This window comes from Emys orbicularis, chromosome 1 (assembly GCF_028017835.1).
Source record: "Emys orbicularis isolate rEmyOrb1 chromosome 1, rEmyOrb1.hap1, whole genome shotgun sequence".
NCBI classification, from domain to species: Eukaryota; Metazoa; Chordata; order Testudines; family Emydidae; genus Emys; species Emys orbicularis.
In genome coordinates, this window is record NC_088683.1 from 73,080,865 (window position 1) to 73,096,471 (window position 15,607).

At 41.8% G+C, this 15,607-nt stretch overlaps 2 protein-coding genes across 2 annotated transcripts in view; both read left to right on the forward strand.

The window, feature by feature from the left end:
* The window catches only part of LOC135895484 (glioma pathogenesis-related protein 1-like), a 48,803-nt gene extending 47,558 nt beyond the window's left edge, over nt 1–1,245 (forward strand). Inside the window, exons 5-6 of the mRNA XM_065423595.1 lie at nt 970–996; nt 1,091–1,245. Of these exons, the coding sequence (XP_065279667.1) occupies nt 970–996; nt 1,091–1,245 (182 nt within the window). The remainder of the gene's footprint in view (nt 1–969; nt 997–1,090) is intronic.
* Nucleotides 1,246–8,093: 6,848 nt separating this feature from the next.
* On the forward strand, nt 8,094–15,098 carry LOC135894470 (glioma pathogenesis-related protein 1-like). The gene is made up of 7 exons (XM_065422573.1): nt 8,094–8,288; nt 9,240–9,485; nt 10,246–10,358; nt 12,948–13,030; nt 14,728–14,754; nt 14,851–14,879; nt 14,976–15,098. Exons 1-7 carry the CDS (start codon nt 8,109–8,111, stop codon nt 15,096–15,098), a joined length of 801 nt encoding a protein of 266 aa, XP_065278645.1. The 5' UTR covers nt 8,094–8,108.
* The last annotated feature ends 509 nt before the right edge of the window (nt 15,099–15,607 follow it).

The window sequence follows — 15,607 nt, forward strand, 5'->3', positions numbered from 1 at the left end:
GCCCCAAAACCATTCTCTTCTGAATAGCTGTCAGTAGGGATGATTATGATACCATCTCTCACATCAGCATCTACAGTACTGACAACAGGTACCCAAATTTATTCCAAAAGTAGTCTCAGACTTTCAGACCAACCGTTAGAAACATTTACCAGTGTTCTTTCTGAAACCTCATTCATCTCCAGGTGAGACAAGATTACACACTGTAGATGAAAAAAGAGCTATTACCTACACACGAAAAACTGTTTTGTAAATCACCAAGATTATTTGTGGCACATGGAAGCAAATCTAAAGGAAGAACTCTCATCTCAAAGATTTTTTAAATAGTTATCAAACTTTATTAGAACAGCCTGTAACATTAGCAAGTTGACTTCTCTGTCTTATGTTAGATATCATTCTACCAGAGCATAGGCAACCTCGGCAGCTTATTTTAGTAGTGCTCCCATAGCTGAGATCTGTTGGGCAACTACTTGGAGCTCAGTTCATATATTCACCAGCCACTATTCATTGATGTCTGGTGTCAGATCTGATGCCAAATTTGGTTGGATTATACTGCAATCATTATTTAGATAACTCCTCTAGGAAGCAGGAGATGGGAACTTAACTGCTAGCCCATGTCCAGGATTGGGATATGCACATACAGACACTCAAAGAAGAAAGAATGGTTACTTTACAGTAACTGATTCTTTGAGATGTTCTGTACATGTGGATCCCACAACCTGTTCTCCTTCCCTGTAGCTTGGAGTCTTTCATTTGGATAAATAGCAATTGGCATCCCTCTGCCCTTTCTGCCCTTGGGTGGGGGAGCGCAAAGGAGTGAGCAACCCCAATGGACACTTCTGGTCAATTAATTCTGAACTCTTGTGCATGCAGAGCGGGATCCACATAAATCATTTCAAAGAATCACAGTTACTGTAAGGTGAATAACTATTTGTTCCTAGCTGATTAAACTATTTCTTTTTTTCCCCCTAGGAAATCCAAAACGTGATAAAATTATACGTATGTATTACAATTCTACACTATTACTTGAAGTTTAGTTCTTTATAAGCAAGTTGTGCCCAATAAGAATTTGTGTTTGTATGCTTGTTTATAGGTTACACAAGATGGTATCCACCCTGGGAGAATAGGATCGTATGTGACGAGTCCTGTATTGCTGTTGTGGTTTTAAGACCATCACTGGTGTTATTGGCTTTTCTAATTGTTTTTCTTATGCAGAAGCGTTATTCAAATATGAGTATATCTAAATAATCTATTTGAAATATATATTTCATGAAAAGTTATGACAAGTCCTTAAAAGATTAATATCACACCCACCTGTTAATCAAGAGAATTCTCTTGATTGATGTTTTTACAGTGAATTTGATCATTTAAAAAACATATCATAAAGTGCTGTGGATGTTTAATGGGTTATAAAGAGTAAATTATTTTTACTCTAAGCCCTTACATATCTTATTTATAAATACAGATAAATATATTGTATAAAAGACATGAAAATGATAAAAAAAGGCAAAATTTTAAGTTAAAGGTGACAGTCTGGCAAGAGTCATCAGAGGGATATCTAGTAAATGGCTTTTCCATGATGAAATTTTAACAAATAAAGGGGAACACCTGGCATCTAGAATTAAATGAGTAAATTAAAACAATGTTTCCACTTTATAACATTTGTAGTTTCCACTATATAAATATTTGAAGTGATGACTACTTAATTTAGGTGTCTGTCTACAGAATCATACTGTTATGAATCTAATCCTACTTTTCTGGACTCAAGTCAAAACTCCAAGTAAAATGGGAACAGAATCAGATATCACTTCTATAAAAAGAAAGCATTTTATAAATATTCAATAGTACTAATATAGCTCTAGAAAAATGAATATAAATTTGTAAATGGCAGCTATTCATTAAGGTTTCAACTATTAAAAATAATTATCCTTCAACTAATTTGTTCCTAACTTATTTTGAACTTAGGAAAAAAATATGCATTGAGTAAAATGCTCCAGTTTAGACTTTTCTTGTAGTTCCTGGTTTGCTGTCACAACCACTGTTATTTAAATATGGATATCTTATCTGTTTTTTAATGTAAAACAAATACAGAATTTTATCTGAGAACCATTCCAATATATGTTTACCTCTATTTTATCCAAGAGACTTTAAAGGCATTAAAGGTATCCTATTTAGATATATGTTAACTTGAATTGCTGCAAAAGACCATATGTATTGACTCAGGGATTTTAAAGAATTTTTCTTTTGCTATATAGTAAGTTCTAGAGCCAAGATTGGTCCAGTATGTCTAATATTTACTGAGGGCTTGTCTACACAAAAACACTTAGTTTGCCGCGAGCTGGGGTGTAAATCTACCCAGCAATAGCCTGCTGCACACTAAATGTCCATGAGGACCATGCTGCTGCACACTAGAAGTTCTGTAGTGTGCTTTAATCTTCTCTTCTTTGAAATGGGAGTAGATTAAAGTGCACTACAGAATTTTTAGTGCACAGCAGCAAGCCCACACAGACACAGTGTGCAGCAGGTTAGCACAGGATAGATTTACACCCCGGCTCAATGCAAACTAAAGTGTTTGTGTAGACAAGCACTGAGATTGCTTAAAGCAATTCTAGTCTACATGGTAAATATGTAACCTTTTACAAAATGTGTATTGTCTCAGGAATCTGTATTAGTTCAAAAAGTTTATTGATAGTGTTTGAATTTTTTTTTTTTTTTTTTTTTTTAAACACAAGGTCAAATCCTGCCATGTTTTCATGCCCAGAGCTCAAGATGAAGTTAATGGGACCTTCACACATGTTCATTTTAAGGAACAGTTGGCCCATAATACCTTTATATTCCATTGTAGTTCTAAAACATTATACTTGTCATATAATACTATATTCAGAATTGTACTGATTCATCTTATAGAGAATCCCAGAGTAAAAGTGAATCTATTCATAAAAACTTATTTTAAAACAGTTATTGGACATAAATGCTTTTACATTTCTAAACATTTAGAACATACCTATTTCAAAACTAAAATTACCCAGAAGGTTGCTAATTTTTTTAAACTTGGCAAAATTTTTCACAAATGGGTGCCTAAAGTTGGGCAGGCAAAGTCATAATTAGGTACCTAAATAAAAGTCACCCAATATTCAAAGTTGCTCAACATCCGTAGCTCCCAATGACTTCAATGAGCTTCAGATGCTCACACCTTTGAAAATGTGGCTTAAAGTCCTTAATCCCTAACGTACAAAGGTTTATATTTGTAATAAAGCTGTTTAAAGTTTTAAGCTTTCTGTTTAATGTTATTGCATAACTTTAAGGCACTACTTTCTTGCAAGCAACAACAACAAAAATCCAGTAACATTCAAACATTACTCAACATAGGATTTCCTCGTTGTGGAAGATAATACAATTATGGAAGAGAATACAATTATACCTACTCAAACCACCAGGGGGAACTCCATCATCACTTACTAGCTCCCCTTGTAACAAAATTTGAGAATCCACTTATCTCATATGTCTCTCTGAAAACAAAAGAAACTAGTTTGAGAGCAAAGGAGGAAGGAGATCTGTTGTCTTCCAAGTTGTGTGAACACCCTCAGCACATATTGGCCAGACTTCTGCCAGCATGGTTTGAGGCTTGTAAACCTTAAACTCAAGGTACATCTTAAGTGGGTTTGAGGTTTGCTATGCATTTCTTGGAGAGCTCTAGTTACGAAGTCCTGAACAAAAACATGAGAGTCATACAACTGCTTAACCAGCAGATAGTGGTGCCTGCCTGATTAGGAGACAATTACTTTACCATCAATTCCTTTTTCAGTGGGTAAGTTTTTCTGTATGCGTGAAGCTCGTTTTTCACATCTCAGATGCTGAACATGTAATTGTTCTTTAGCTGTTTTCAACTAAGTTGTTTCTTTGTTAGTGAAGATAAAGAGTGGGATTGGAAGATGCCTACAGGTTAATCGAAATGGGGATTAGGATATGATTGACATGCTTTACACAATGCATGGTTGTCAGCTAACAAAGCTTTTTCTGAAGGGGAGACATACCATTTTGTGACAATCATTCCATGTTCAATTCAAATCTCATATAGAATGGGAATGTATACTCCAGATGGCATTGCACCATTGTGAGCATGAAAAATTTGAAATGGATGGCCAAAGACACTCACCCTAAAAAGGCCTCCACACCTTCTGAGCCCTTCACATGCCATCTCAAAAGATAAGAGAGATGAATTAAGAGTCCTGAGTTTTTATCCCAACTTTTCCGCTATTTGTATGTTTGTTAATATAGTGTTAGTATCTAAAATTGTATAAGACAACAAAGGTTTTATTTACTGTAGATGACCACTTTATTTCCATGTTTGTTTGTTTCAAATAAATTCTTTTCACCTTCACAGACTGCATTTTATTTTACCATAGCCTGTGTGTCCATTGTAGACACCTAAGAAAGAATTACACTAGCAGTAATGAATTGTATAGTGACATTCCTGCAGTGTATGTGATTTTGATTGTATTTTAAAGCATTAATTATTTGTAAAGCGTCAGCAGTGTGCTTGGTTTTGTTCAACAGATTTTTCCTAGAAATATTACCCCCATAATTAGGCTGCAGTTCCACAGGAGCCTCTTCGCTAATGTACCTGTGTTGATTGTATTTTGGATTAAAATATGAAGGAAGCGGAATGAATTTCCTTTGGCATGTTATTATATTGGGGAATCAAGCAGTTCTGATACATTTTTAGGTAGGATTTAAACTATTGTTTGAATTTTTCTGGATATGTGCCCTCCTGTAATTTCTGTAGCACAGATTTTTCTCACTTTAACTTGAATCTGGTAGCCTCAATTGTCTTCAGAATTTGTTTTAACCTTATGTTCTTCTTAGAGTGCTTGCTCATGTCCATTCCAATGTATGTGTGTGCTAGGGTGACCAGACGTCCCGATTTTATCGGGACTGTCCCGATATTTGCTTCTTTGTCCCGCGTCCCGACCAATGTTTGGTTGGGACACTGGACAAAAAAGAAATTTTGTCCTCCGCTCTGGCGCTCGCGTCTCCCCCCCCCCGCCCCGGCTCCGCTCCCTCCTTCCCCCATTGGCTCCCTCCCCAAATCCCCGCCCTGGCCCCGCCTCTTCACCAACCACGCAGCATTCCTCCTCCCTCCCAGGCTTGCAGCATGGCGGCGCAACTTGCTTATAAAGTTATTTTATTCGTAGTAGTTAAATTTTAGTTGTTGAGTTAGGTAGTTAGATTAGTGAACCCCGCTGGGGTATGCCTCGGTGTCAGGGGTTTAAGCTTTGTGCTTCATGCCACAAGCCTATGCCTGTCAGTGACCCCCATTGCGGCTGCCTTAAGTGTCTGGGGGAAGCTCACATGTGGGAGTACTGCAAAATCTGCAGAAACTTCAGGCCCTGCACCAAAAAAGACAGGGACATCAGGCTTAGGTTCCTCCTCATGGAGGCAGCATTTCGCCCTCCCGTGGAGCCTAGTCACTCCGACTCAGCACTGAGTACTTCAGCCTCAATAAGAAGTGCCCTGGCTTCTATTAGTGATATGCAGCGTTGTTCCACATTTCTAGAGCCAAAAAAAAACGCTTCTTCTGCTTCTCGGGACTCCTGGCACCGTCAGTCAATCCCGGGGAAGTAATGGGGAAGAGTAACAGGAATTCTTCCTGAGCGCCAACGTCCGGAAGCAGCGTATTCCATTCTGGAAATGGCTGTTTTTCGAATGTCTGGCCACTGCGCATTGAAAGGAAGGATCTGTGGGCCTGAGAAGCTGTGGCCCTCAAGAGGTGCTTCTAAAGCCAAAGGGGCCTTGGCTAAGTTTGCGATGGCGTGACTTTGAGGAGGGTCTGAAGTGTGGAAGGGGGAGGGTAGAAAGAGACCATTGTTGCCAGAGAAAGAAGGTGCTGAACAGCCCGTCATTGAAGGAAAGGTCCCACGCAGGTGTTGTGGGAGAAGGTGTGTAGCCCCCAAAGGCAGCCTACAGCCAAAGCCTTTGGGAAGGAGAAGAGAGGAAGGGATGTTGCTGCCTGGTGGGGCCCCTGGTGTGGTGTAAGCTGGCCACAGCTGGTCTCTTGGAATTCCATGCAGTAGAAGGCCCTACCCCATTCCTTGTTAGTATAGTGGTGAGTATTGCCAGGTGGGAGACCGGGGTTCGATTTCCCCAATGGGGAGGACAACACCTTTCAAATGGGGAGAAAGAAATGCCTTACCCAGCCAGCACATTCCTCACCTCCTGCTTCTATGGCAACTTCTGTTCACACCCCGCAGTGTTGATTTTCACCTCCAGAGAGACAATTAGCACGCAAGGCCACCCCGGCTGCTTGCCCTATTGAAAGTCTCTATATTGCCTTCCACCACTGGGCCCAACTTCAAGACCTGCATGTCAGGGCACGTTTCAGGGTCACAAAGGGAAATACTCTGGCCAATGGCATGAGAACAATCGCCCAGCCAAACGGGGTGGAAGCTGGTCAAAGGGTGAGGAAGAGAGAAAAGCAGAGAGGCAGCAGGCTGGCCTTCTGTCTTTTTTCCTTTTGTTACAATTTTAACTGTAATGGGGAGACTTGAGAAATACCTGTGGCCATAGGTCAGGTAGGTGGCCGCCCCAAGAGCGCAGATCTGAGCATTTTCTGCTGAGCTGCTGTGTCACTTGGTGGCTGGACGTGATCATATAGTGGTTAGTACTCTGTACTGTGGCCGCAGTAAGCTCAAATCTGAATCACAGCATTGCTTTTGGTGGGGGATCTTCTGACGCGTCTAGTGGCTCAGGCTGATTGTGTCCATTTGCAAAGAGCCAGCAGCTGGTCCCTAGTGTCTGCTTGGTAAAGGAAAGTCAATCAGAAAAAGAGTAGCAGGGAAGAGTAACAGGAATTCTTCCTAGGCACCAACATCTGGAAGCAGCGTATTCCATCCTGGAAACGGTGGTGTTTCAAATGTCCGGCCACTGCATGTTGAAAGGAAGGATCTATGGGCCTGAGAAGCTGCGGCCCTCGAGAGGTGCTCTAAAGCTAAAGAGGCCTTGGCTGAGTTTGTGGAGCGTCTGAAGTGTGGAAGGGTAGAAAGAGTCATTTGTCAGAGGAAGAAGGTGCTGAGCAGCCCATCAGTGAGGGAAAGGTCCAGGCAGGTGTTGTGGGAGGAGCTGTGTAGCCCCCAAAAGTGGCCTGCCGCCAAAGCCTTTGGGAAGGAGAAGAGAGTCTTCTAGGACCTCTCCTGTCATCCATGAGTTTGCAAATATTGTTTGCACTGGAGATAGAGACTTCTTCCCCTCCCAGGAGACCAGTGGCCATGTTGGGGCTCCCTGACAGTTCAGAATGGGGTGCTGCTCCAACCAGACCATTATACACACTGTAGCCAACCAGACCATTTCTGGGGAATAAAGTCAACATAGCCTCCATGCTGCCTCAGTGCTGAGGCCTAGCAGTGAACCTGTGGGCCAAATGCACAATATTATGCCCTCCCAATCACAGTGAGAGGGGGCTTCTCCAGAACTGCCTGGTGTAAATACGTGCCCCATCTCCAGTCACCTGGAAGGGTAGGCCTGCATAAACGTTAGCTATTTCTGCTAACAGCCCTATTGGTTAAGCACTAACCACCCCCAAGCTGACAAGCCACACCAAATTCTGAGGTTGGGGTCATGAAATCCAGCACTTCCCATGGGATTCTTCTGTAAATCAGAGTGCGGCATCACAAAGCTCCTGGAGGAGAGGTAGCGCCTCCTTGATTTCCAAAGATTAGCTGACCTAGGAATCCCATCCACATTTCCTCATTTGTAAAGAAGGATACTGTGACATGAGGTCTTATAGGAGGGGATTGAACTGTGGTCTCATAAAGATAAGAAGGCATCTTCCATAGAGGGCAACTTGATTTTTTTTTTTTTTTTAAATTAAGCAACACTGAAGTGACAAACCAGTTCCCTTACTTTTATGTTGAAGCTGCTGAAGCAATTCATTTCCTGTTATCACATAGGCAAAAATCAGCATGATTTCGTCTTAGGAAACTGACAAGAGCGGAAGAGACAACTCAGTTTGAAACTGCACCCCCAGAGTGCTATGTTGGAGGCAAACAGCACCATATCCGCCTAAAAGATTCTTCTTACAAAGTTTTGAGAGAAATCAAAAACAGTTGAGAATCATGAAAGTCAGATTGTTCCTTGGTGTTCTGCTATTACTAGACCTTTTAAGTTCCTGTTATTCTTATGAGACAAATACTTTACCTGATATAGAAGATAGACAGTTTATTAAGGAGTGTGTGAATGCTCATAACAACTTTCGGTCCAAGGTGAATCCACCAGCCAGCAACATGCGTCACATGGTAAGGAGACCTTCACCATCTATTTGTGATGGAAATTGGATTGTGCTGTTGAATTAATACATTTGCCTTGTACTTTTCTCACTAGTTCTGTGAATATTTTAGCTACTCCAGTTGTTAGTAGTTCATAGTAAATACCAAAAAAAAAAAGGGGGGGGCAATTAATGATTACAGCTGGGTACAGACTTGTTAAGTATTCCTCATTTGAAAGGAGAGTCCTTCATTTAAGACTGGTTTGCCAATTTGTAGTCCTTCCTGAGTCAGGAGGGAAGTGCATTGTTGTGCTGCTTCAGGAGAAAGACAAGGACCAAATAGACTTTGAATGCCCTTGTAATACTGGCACAGCTTACTTGCCCTGCTGTCCTGGCTCAGGTGTGCTGGACAGCATGTTGAAGTGTCAAAATTAAGGCTCATCCCACTTCTTGCCCCTGCCCAGCCACTCCTCCCCCTGGTGACAGCAGCTACTGTCCTGTCACAGCCACACACACAGTCTGATGAGTGGGTAGCTTGGGAAAGTAAAGGGGCTTCTTATGCCCCCTAATCCCTGTGCAGGTGCACAGCTGAGCTCATGACTGAGCCCTGGCTGTTTAAAAGCTGCCTTAAATTAGTTCAGTTATGGAGGACAGAATTTGCAGCGTGTTTCAATAAGACACTTAGAATTTCTCCCATTCAGATTGTCATAGCTTGACAGCACATCAGAGATGAGTGCACAAATATTAAATGTCTTTCAATATATGAGGGACAGGCAGGAAAGAGTGGATTTTGTAGTGAAAGGGAACGAGTGACAGGATTTTAGGAAAGACTAGATGTGGGGCAGGGAGACAAGCAGAGAAGAGGCCAAGATCACAGGCCTGGAAGGCAGGAAGGATTAAGAGAAAAGTTTCTGTTAAAGAGGTTTGAGTTTGTGCAAGTCATTGCATTTTAAGTAATTTTCGTGTCTTTTTCATTCTGCAGTCCTGGGACTCTGCTTTAGCTAAGAGTGCCAAAGCATGGGCAAAGCAATGCCAATTTGATCATAATGGCTACCTTAAAATACCAGGAAAAGTGCACCCTAACTTTACTCCAGTTGGAGAAAACATCTGGACTGGCTCTCTCTCCCTCTTCTCTGTGAGTGCAGCTATCAGCAATTGGTATAATGAAGTCACAGACTACACTTTTGAGACCCGCTATTGTACAAGAATGTGTGGCCATTACACCCAGGTGATTCTTTTGTTTCCTCCATCTTAATTTCAAATGAGTTGTGGTCTTTGAAGAGAAAAAGACACATATTTTGCCTAAATCACTTACAAAATTGTGATTTACAAAGTGTGGGTTAGGAGAACTTTGTGCTAAACAAAGAAAAAGGAACAGAGTCAGGAGGGTGCTGTGCAGCAAGAGACCCACTGCCCTTGGTTTTGGTGTGGAGACACAGCACCTCCATGCAGATATTCCTCTGCCTCTCTGGGAGAAATCCATGAGATGGCTGGTTCTGGCATTGAACCTGCCATGGAGGGGGAAGGAGGCATGCTCTGACAGACTGGTCTAGGGAGAACTCAGTGAGAGGATATTTAGTTTTTTCTCCCCTGTCCTCACAAGCCCTGGGGGATTTCTCTGCAGGAAGGGGATGATCTGAGTCTAAGTAGGGTGACCAGATAGTAAGTATGAAAAATCGGGACAGGGGTGGGGGGATAATAGGCATCTATATAAGACAAAGGCCCAAATATCGGGACTGTCCCTATAAAATCGGGACATCTGGTCACCCTAGAGTCTAAGAAAGATTCCAATATTACACAATCACAAACCAAATAGTAAATACAGGAATTCTTCATCTAAATGGCTCCATAGGCTGTAACTAATGCTTCTGTGGCTGCTGTTACAAAACACACACACCCTCAATTACTTATTTCTTGTTGAATATCATAATTGCAGCAGTCTCTGGGTAGTCCTGGAAAAGTTTAATGTATTTTGGTTTTCCTTTTAGGTTGTTTGGGCCAGAAGTTACAAAGTTGGCTGTGCAGTTCAGTTCTGTCCTAGAGTTACAGGTTTCAAAGGACTTACCAATGGAGCACATTTTGTTTGCAACTATGCACCAGCGTAAGTTGATGTTATTTTAAAAGATCCAAGAGCAGGTGATCAATTCCACTCTGGCTGATGTTTGGAGTGGTCCAGCCAGAGAGCTGTGCCCAGGTTTCCTTGACCTGAGGAACAGTTGCCATAGACCTTTGGTATGGAGGCATGAAAGGATATGCCCATCATCTCCTCCCCTGCTCACAGTCTGCAAAATAGCCCTTTCAAAAAACTGATTAGAGGTTATGCAGATGCAGAAGGTATAAAAACTGCATCCGGGGAGTCAGGGGGAGGGAGGAAGTAAACCAGTTTGAAATACAAATTGCCAACTAGAGCTTCACTGTGTCCCTCTCCATGAGGGTCAAACAGTGCACTCGTTTTAGTACAAGTTGGCAAATTGCAAACTAGCCAGTGTTACAGCTTTTCTGACAAGGGGTAAGCCTGACCATTTTCTAATAAAAACATACCACCCAATCACACCTATGCTGGGCATGAAATGAATCCACTCAGGAGGGATATCTTTTATATAACTAGGTCCTCAAGCGAAAAAGAGGCACAGTAAGTTCTGTGGCTATTCTGTATTTCCAGTTTGATTATTTATTGGGTCTTTATTACAGGAAGGCAAGAGATAGATACTGCCCCTCACTTTAGTACATGTTGGCTAGCAACCCAGTTATAATGGTTTTTTGTTATTGTTTCAGGCTGACTATTCTATTGTACTTCTGGTTAAAACCACTAAAGAACCAATTAAAAAAAAAAAAGTTACTTCCCCACAAAACCATTTTAGGTTCACCCATTACTAGTACACCAAAACAGATACAGTCCTTAATGTTCCTTAATAATCTGCTAACAGCCAACAAAAGCTCACTTCCTGGGAGACTTCTTATTTCCTCCATACTTGCTCTCTATTTCTGCCTAACACCTGCCTAATGTAGTTCCAGTTGTACCAAGATCTGCACAACTATGTAAGTCTCATTGCTGTCAACATGCTAAAATGTGTACAAAAGGGGGCCCTTCACAAATATTTTTAATGCAAAAAAAGTTAGTATCTTAAAGATAACCCGCAAGGGATTTTTTAAAATGGGGTTTGTGCCCCTTTTAGCGTCTTGATAATGTAACAAAGTTACTGAGTTTTGTATGTTTAATTGAAAAGCTGTGGGGAGAGCAGATTCTGCTTCAACTCAAATCTCAGGAATGTCACATTTGTGCTTCTTTGATTTTGCTGGAAGATTTGTTGGAGATCTCAGCTGTGTATCGGTAGCTCTCTCGTACCTATGAATGAGTGGGAGCATTGAATCTTCAGCATAGTTCTCCTTTTTCCCAGCTGTTTTAGACATTGATAATAATTAGGTGTTGATAAAAACAGACAAGCAAAAACCAGAGTTTTAAACAGACTAAATATTCTTACCATCTTAAAATCACTCCGTTTTTACTCTCATCCCACTCATAGTCGGGGGTCCTTAGAGGACCCAGAATTCAGAGGGGCTTTCACGTGGGTTCACACATCCCACCCCTGAAAAGGGAGCCTGCTGCTACCACCTCTACCAATGTGGTCATCTCTGCAGGTGCACTCTGCTGCTGCTGCCACTGTTCTCTCCACCACTGCTCACCTCTGCCTCCGCTTGCTGCTCACTTGCGGCTCACTGCTGCTGCATTCTGAGGGCCAGCCCCACTCTTAGTGATTTCACTGGGTAGCAGGGAACCTCTCAGCTGCTGCCTCTGTTGTCTTTCACCACAACACTGTTCCCACACCAGACATAAGACTAAGCCACTAGACCAGCTCATCAAGGATGTCAGCCATAGTAACCACTGAACAGAAACAAGAACTTTCAATCGAGTCTGGTCATTTCTGTCTTTAAACACTGGAGTGGGGAGGGGAGGGTCAAATGGTGTATATAAGACCCTTTGGGTAGAGTGCACATCATCAGCTGAGAACACCTGTCATTGTCCCTCTCATTTTCACTGGGATTTGGCATCCCTACCCACTTCTTAGCAAGTGAGGTTCAGTGTAAGGTGACCCAGTCAATCAGGGCATGCTGAGTACAATGCTGATGCCCTTTACTCATACAATAAGGATAACATGTTTCATTGCCCCTGCATTCAATACTAAAGTGAATTGTAACCCAAAACCAGCCAAAATTGGGGGAAAGGGAGCAGTTCTCCACCAGGCTAGCACTGCAATCCTGCTACAGCCCCACTCAAACTTTGCAGCTACTGTAAATTCAAACTCCAGAAATAAGATCATTTCCATTAAAGAAATACCCTCAAGTTACTGTCTTCCAGAATTGTGGTATAAATTCTTTAAATAAAACAGGTTATAATAATGCAGAGCCAGATTCCCAGACCCTGAATAGCACATTGCTCTCTAGGAAGTCCCATTCATTTAAATAGGATGAGTCATGTGAGTAGCCCCCAATGTGAGTGAGAGATTCATAGTCTGGACCAAAAGAAATTTGAAAAATAAAAATCAATTGTTTTAGAAAGTGACAAGCCCTGGACCCAGAAATATTTTTTTTTTCCTTCCAGAATACTCTTATGTGATTGTAACACTTCAAATCACATGATGTATTTAAATTCTTCCCCCAAAGGATTAAACAACATTTTTCTGCTTTTCAGTGGGAATTCTCCGACACAGCCTTATAAAACAGGAGCAGCATGTAGTGACTGCAGTGGTGAAAAGTGTGTGGACAAGCTCTGTGGTAAGTGCAAGGGCGTTCTATGGAGAGCAAAGTCACATAATTGGCAGGGGAAATATGGCAGGTATTCAAGCTGTACCAGGTTAAATGAGTTATTGACATTATTCCATCAGCTGGAGTACTTTTCCTAGAATAGTTACATCTGAATTCAGAAGTGACATGGAACAGGAAAGCCAACAATGAAGAACCTCTGTGATTTCTGAAAAATAGCAATAAAGCCTGATCCTGCAAAGGGGTCTGCAACACAGACCCTTACTACTATGTAGCATCCCACTGAAGTCAGGAACCATCTTTAACATCAGTGATATTTTCAGTAAGTGCAGAGACGCTTAAAGGACAAACTCCAATACATAAAATGAAAATATCTATTTTTAGAATGAATAGCCCCACTAACCAGGCTCAGGAGTGCTCCAACCACACAAATACTTAAAGCTTTAGATTTTGTTTCCTGGCTGTGAAATCCTTCTGGCATGTTTTGCAATCCATGGCATCTGATGTCACAGACGAATGCATCAAGGGATTACCAGAAACATTTCACAGAATGTGAAAAGAATTTTCAAACGTTTAAGGCTAGATCCTGAAAATATAGCCACCGTTCTGATATGGAGTATGACTGACTTCCATGGGTTACGCCCAGGCAGATCCATTTGCAGGATTCAGCCATTAATGAAAATTGTTTCTGTGCTAAATGCTTCCCCCACATCCTGCCCAGTGGGGGTTTTCAGCACAAATGCCTGTCCTTATTGCACTTTTTAAAGTTATGTAAAGCCATGACCTTTTTAAAACAATAAATCCCACCTTTTCTTTTGTGGTTTCCCTCATCTCTGTGATACCAATTTTATTTACTGCATCTTCCACCATTTTAAAAAAAAATCAATTCACAGTCAGTGCCAAACTTTTAGATACCCCTCAGCTGGGGATACAGTTTTGTTGACACGGGTCATTTTTGTAGGACATTTGGAAATCTACCTGGGGTGTGAGTGCAGACGTAGTCAGTGAGTTAGTCATCTAAATGGCATTTGCTGCTCTTCTCTTGTGCCTTTCACATCATGGGTTGCTTTATATCAGTGGTTCTCGAACTTTTGTACTGGAAGGGTGACCAGATGTCCTGATTTTATAGGGACAGTCCCGATATTTGGGGCTGTGTCTTATATAGGCGCCTATTACCCCCCACCCCCTGTCCCGATTTTTCACACTTCCTGTCTGGTCACCCTATGTACTGGTGACCCCTTTCACATAGCAAGCCGCTGAGCGCGACCCCCCTAATAAATTAAAAACACAAACACAATTATAAATGCTGGAGGCAAAGTGGGGTTTGGGGTGGAGTCTGACACCTCACGACCCCCCAGGTATAACCTCTTGACCCCCTGAGTCCCGACCCCCAGTTTGAGAACCCCTGCTTTATATGATTTGCTGAGTGATCTGGCTCAAGTTTCTGCCACTTTGGCTGAAAGTGGGTGATGACCACATTCTAACTCAACAAGTCTCTGTAGAAATTTGCAGTTGTTGATCTTAGTACTTTAGCACTCTTATAAAATTGAGGAGGATCATTAAGTATTACCTGCTGTCTAGGCAGGGAGAAAACACAAATCCTAGACTGTTATTCAGAATATCATCAGCACCAATGGGCTATCCATTTTTCATTAATAAATAAAGCTGAACGATAGCCATATTTACATTTCTTTCTCATCTCTCACCAGAAAATCCAGAACGTGAGACATTGAAAAGTACGTATCACAATCTTATATTGTTACTTGAATTACTTAGAGTCTGCTACATATCACATGGCTTGATAAATACATTATCTCCTTTTTGTTTTCTAGGTTACTCCAGTTGGTATCCAGACTGGGACATACCTCCACACCCCAACCCCTCCGGTGCTCCACACCCCAACCCCTCCGGTGCTCCACACCCCAACCCCTCCGGTGCTCCACACCCCAGCCCTCCACGCTCCTTGTGTGATCAATACTGTATTACTGTTTTAATAGTAAGGCTACTGTCTGTGTTACTGATTTTTGGTGCTGTCTTACTAGTACAATGGCAGTATCCCCAGATATTTATATATGAGTAATCTCCATTTGCCTCCTATTGTCAGTGTACATAAGCATTAGTACCAGTCAGTTTTCCTGGGCTGCTCATGGTTGTTTGGGACAAGGAGGAGGAGGAGGAGGTGTGCATGTTAACTATTCAATCAAAGCCAGAGATTTTGTACCTCTCTGCACCCCAGGCATACCTCTTCGTTGTCCATTCTTTTCCCTAAGAAGCACCTTAGAACATAAGGCCAGAAGGTGACAGCTTTAGACATTTCACTATAACTGCCTTCTCCTAACTGTCACCATTGTCAAATAATGATGTCCTATAAACACATCATGAGAATCAACCCAGAGACCTTCTCTAAAGGGTTCTGCAGGTAAAGGAGGGTCATTACTATATATATAAAAAATGCTGGTGTACAGAAGCATTGGCAGAGCAATGGTGGAGTTAGCTGCCTGTATGCTTGATAGCAGCAAGGAGCCCCATTCCAGCAAGAGCAGGCTGTGTGCCATGTCCTATATAATCATCTGTTCTCCTATTGTATCC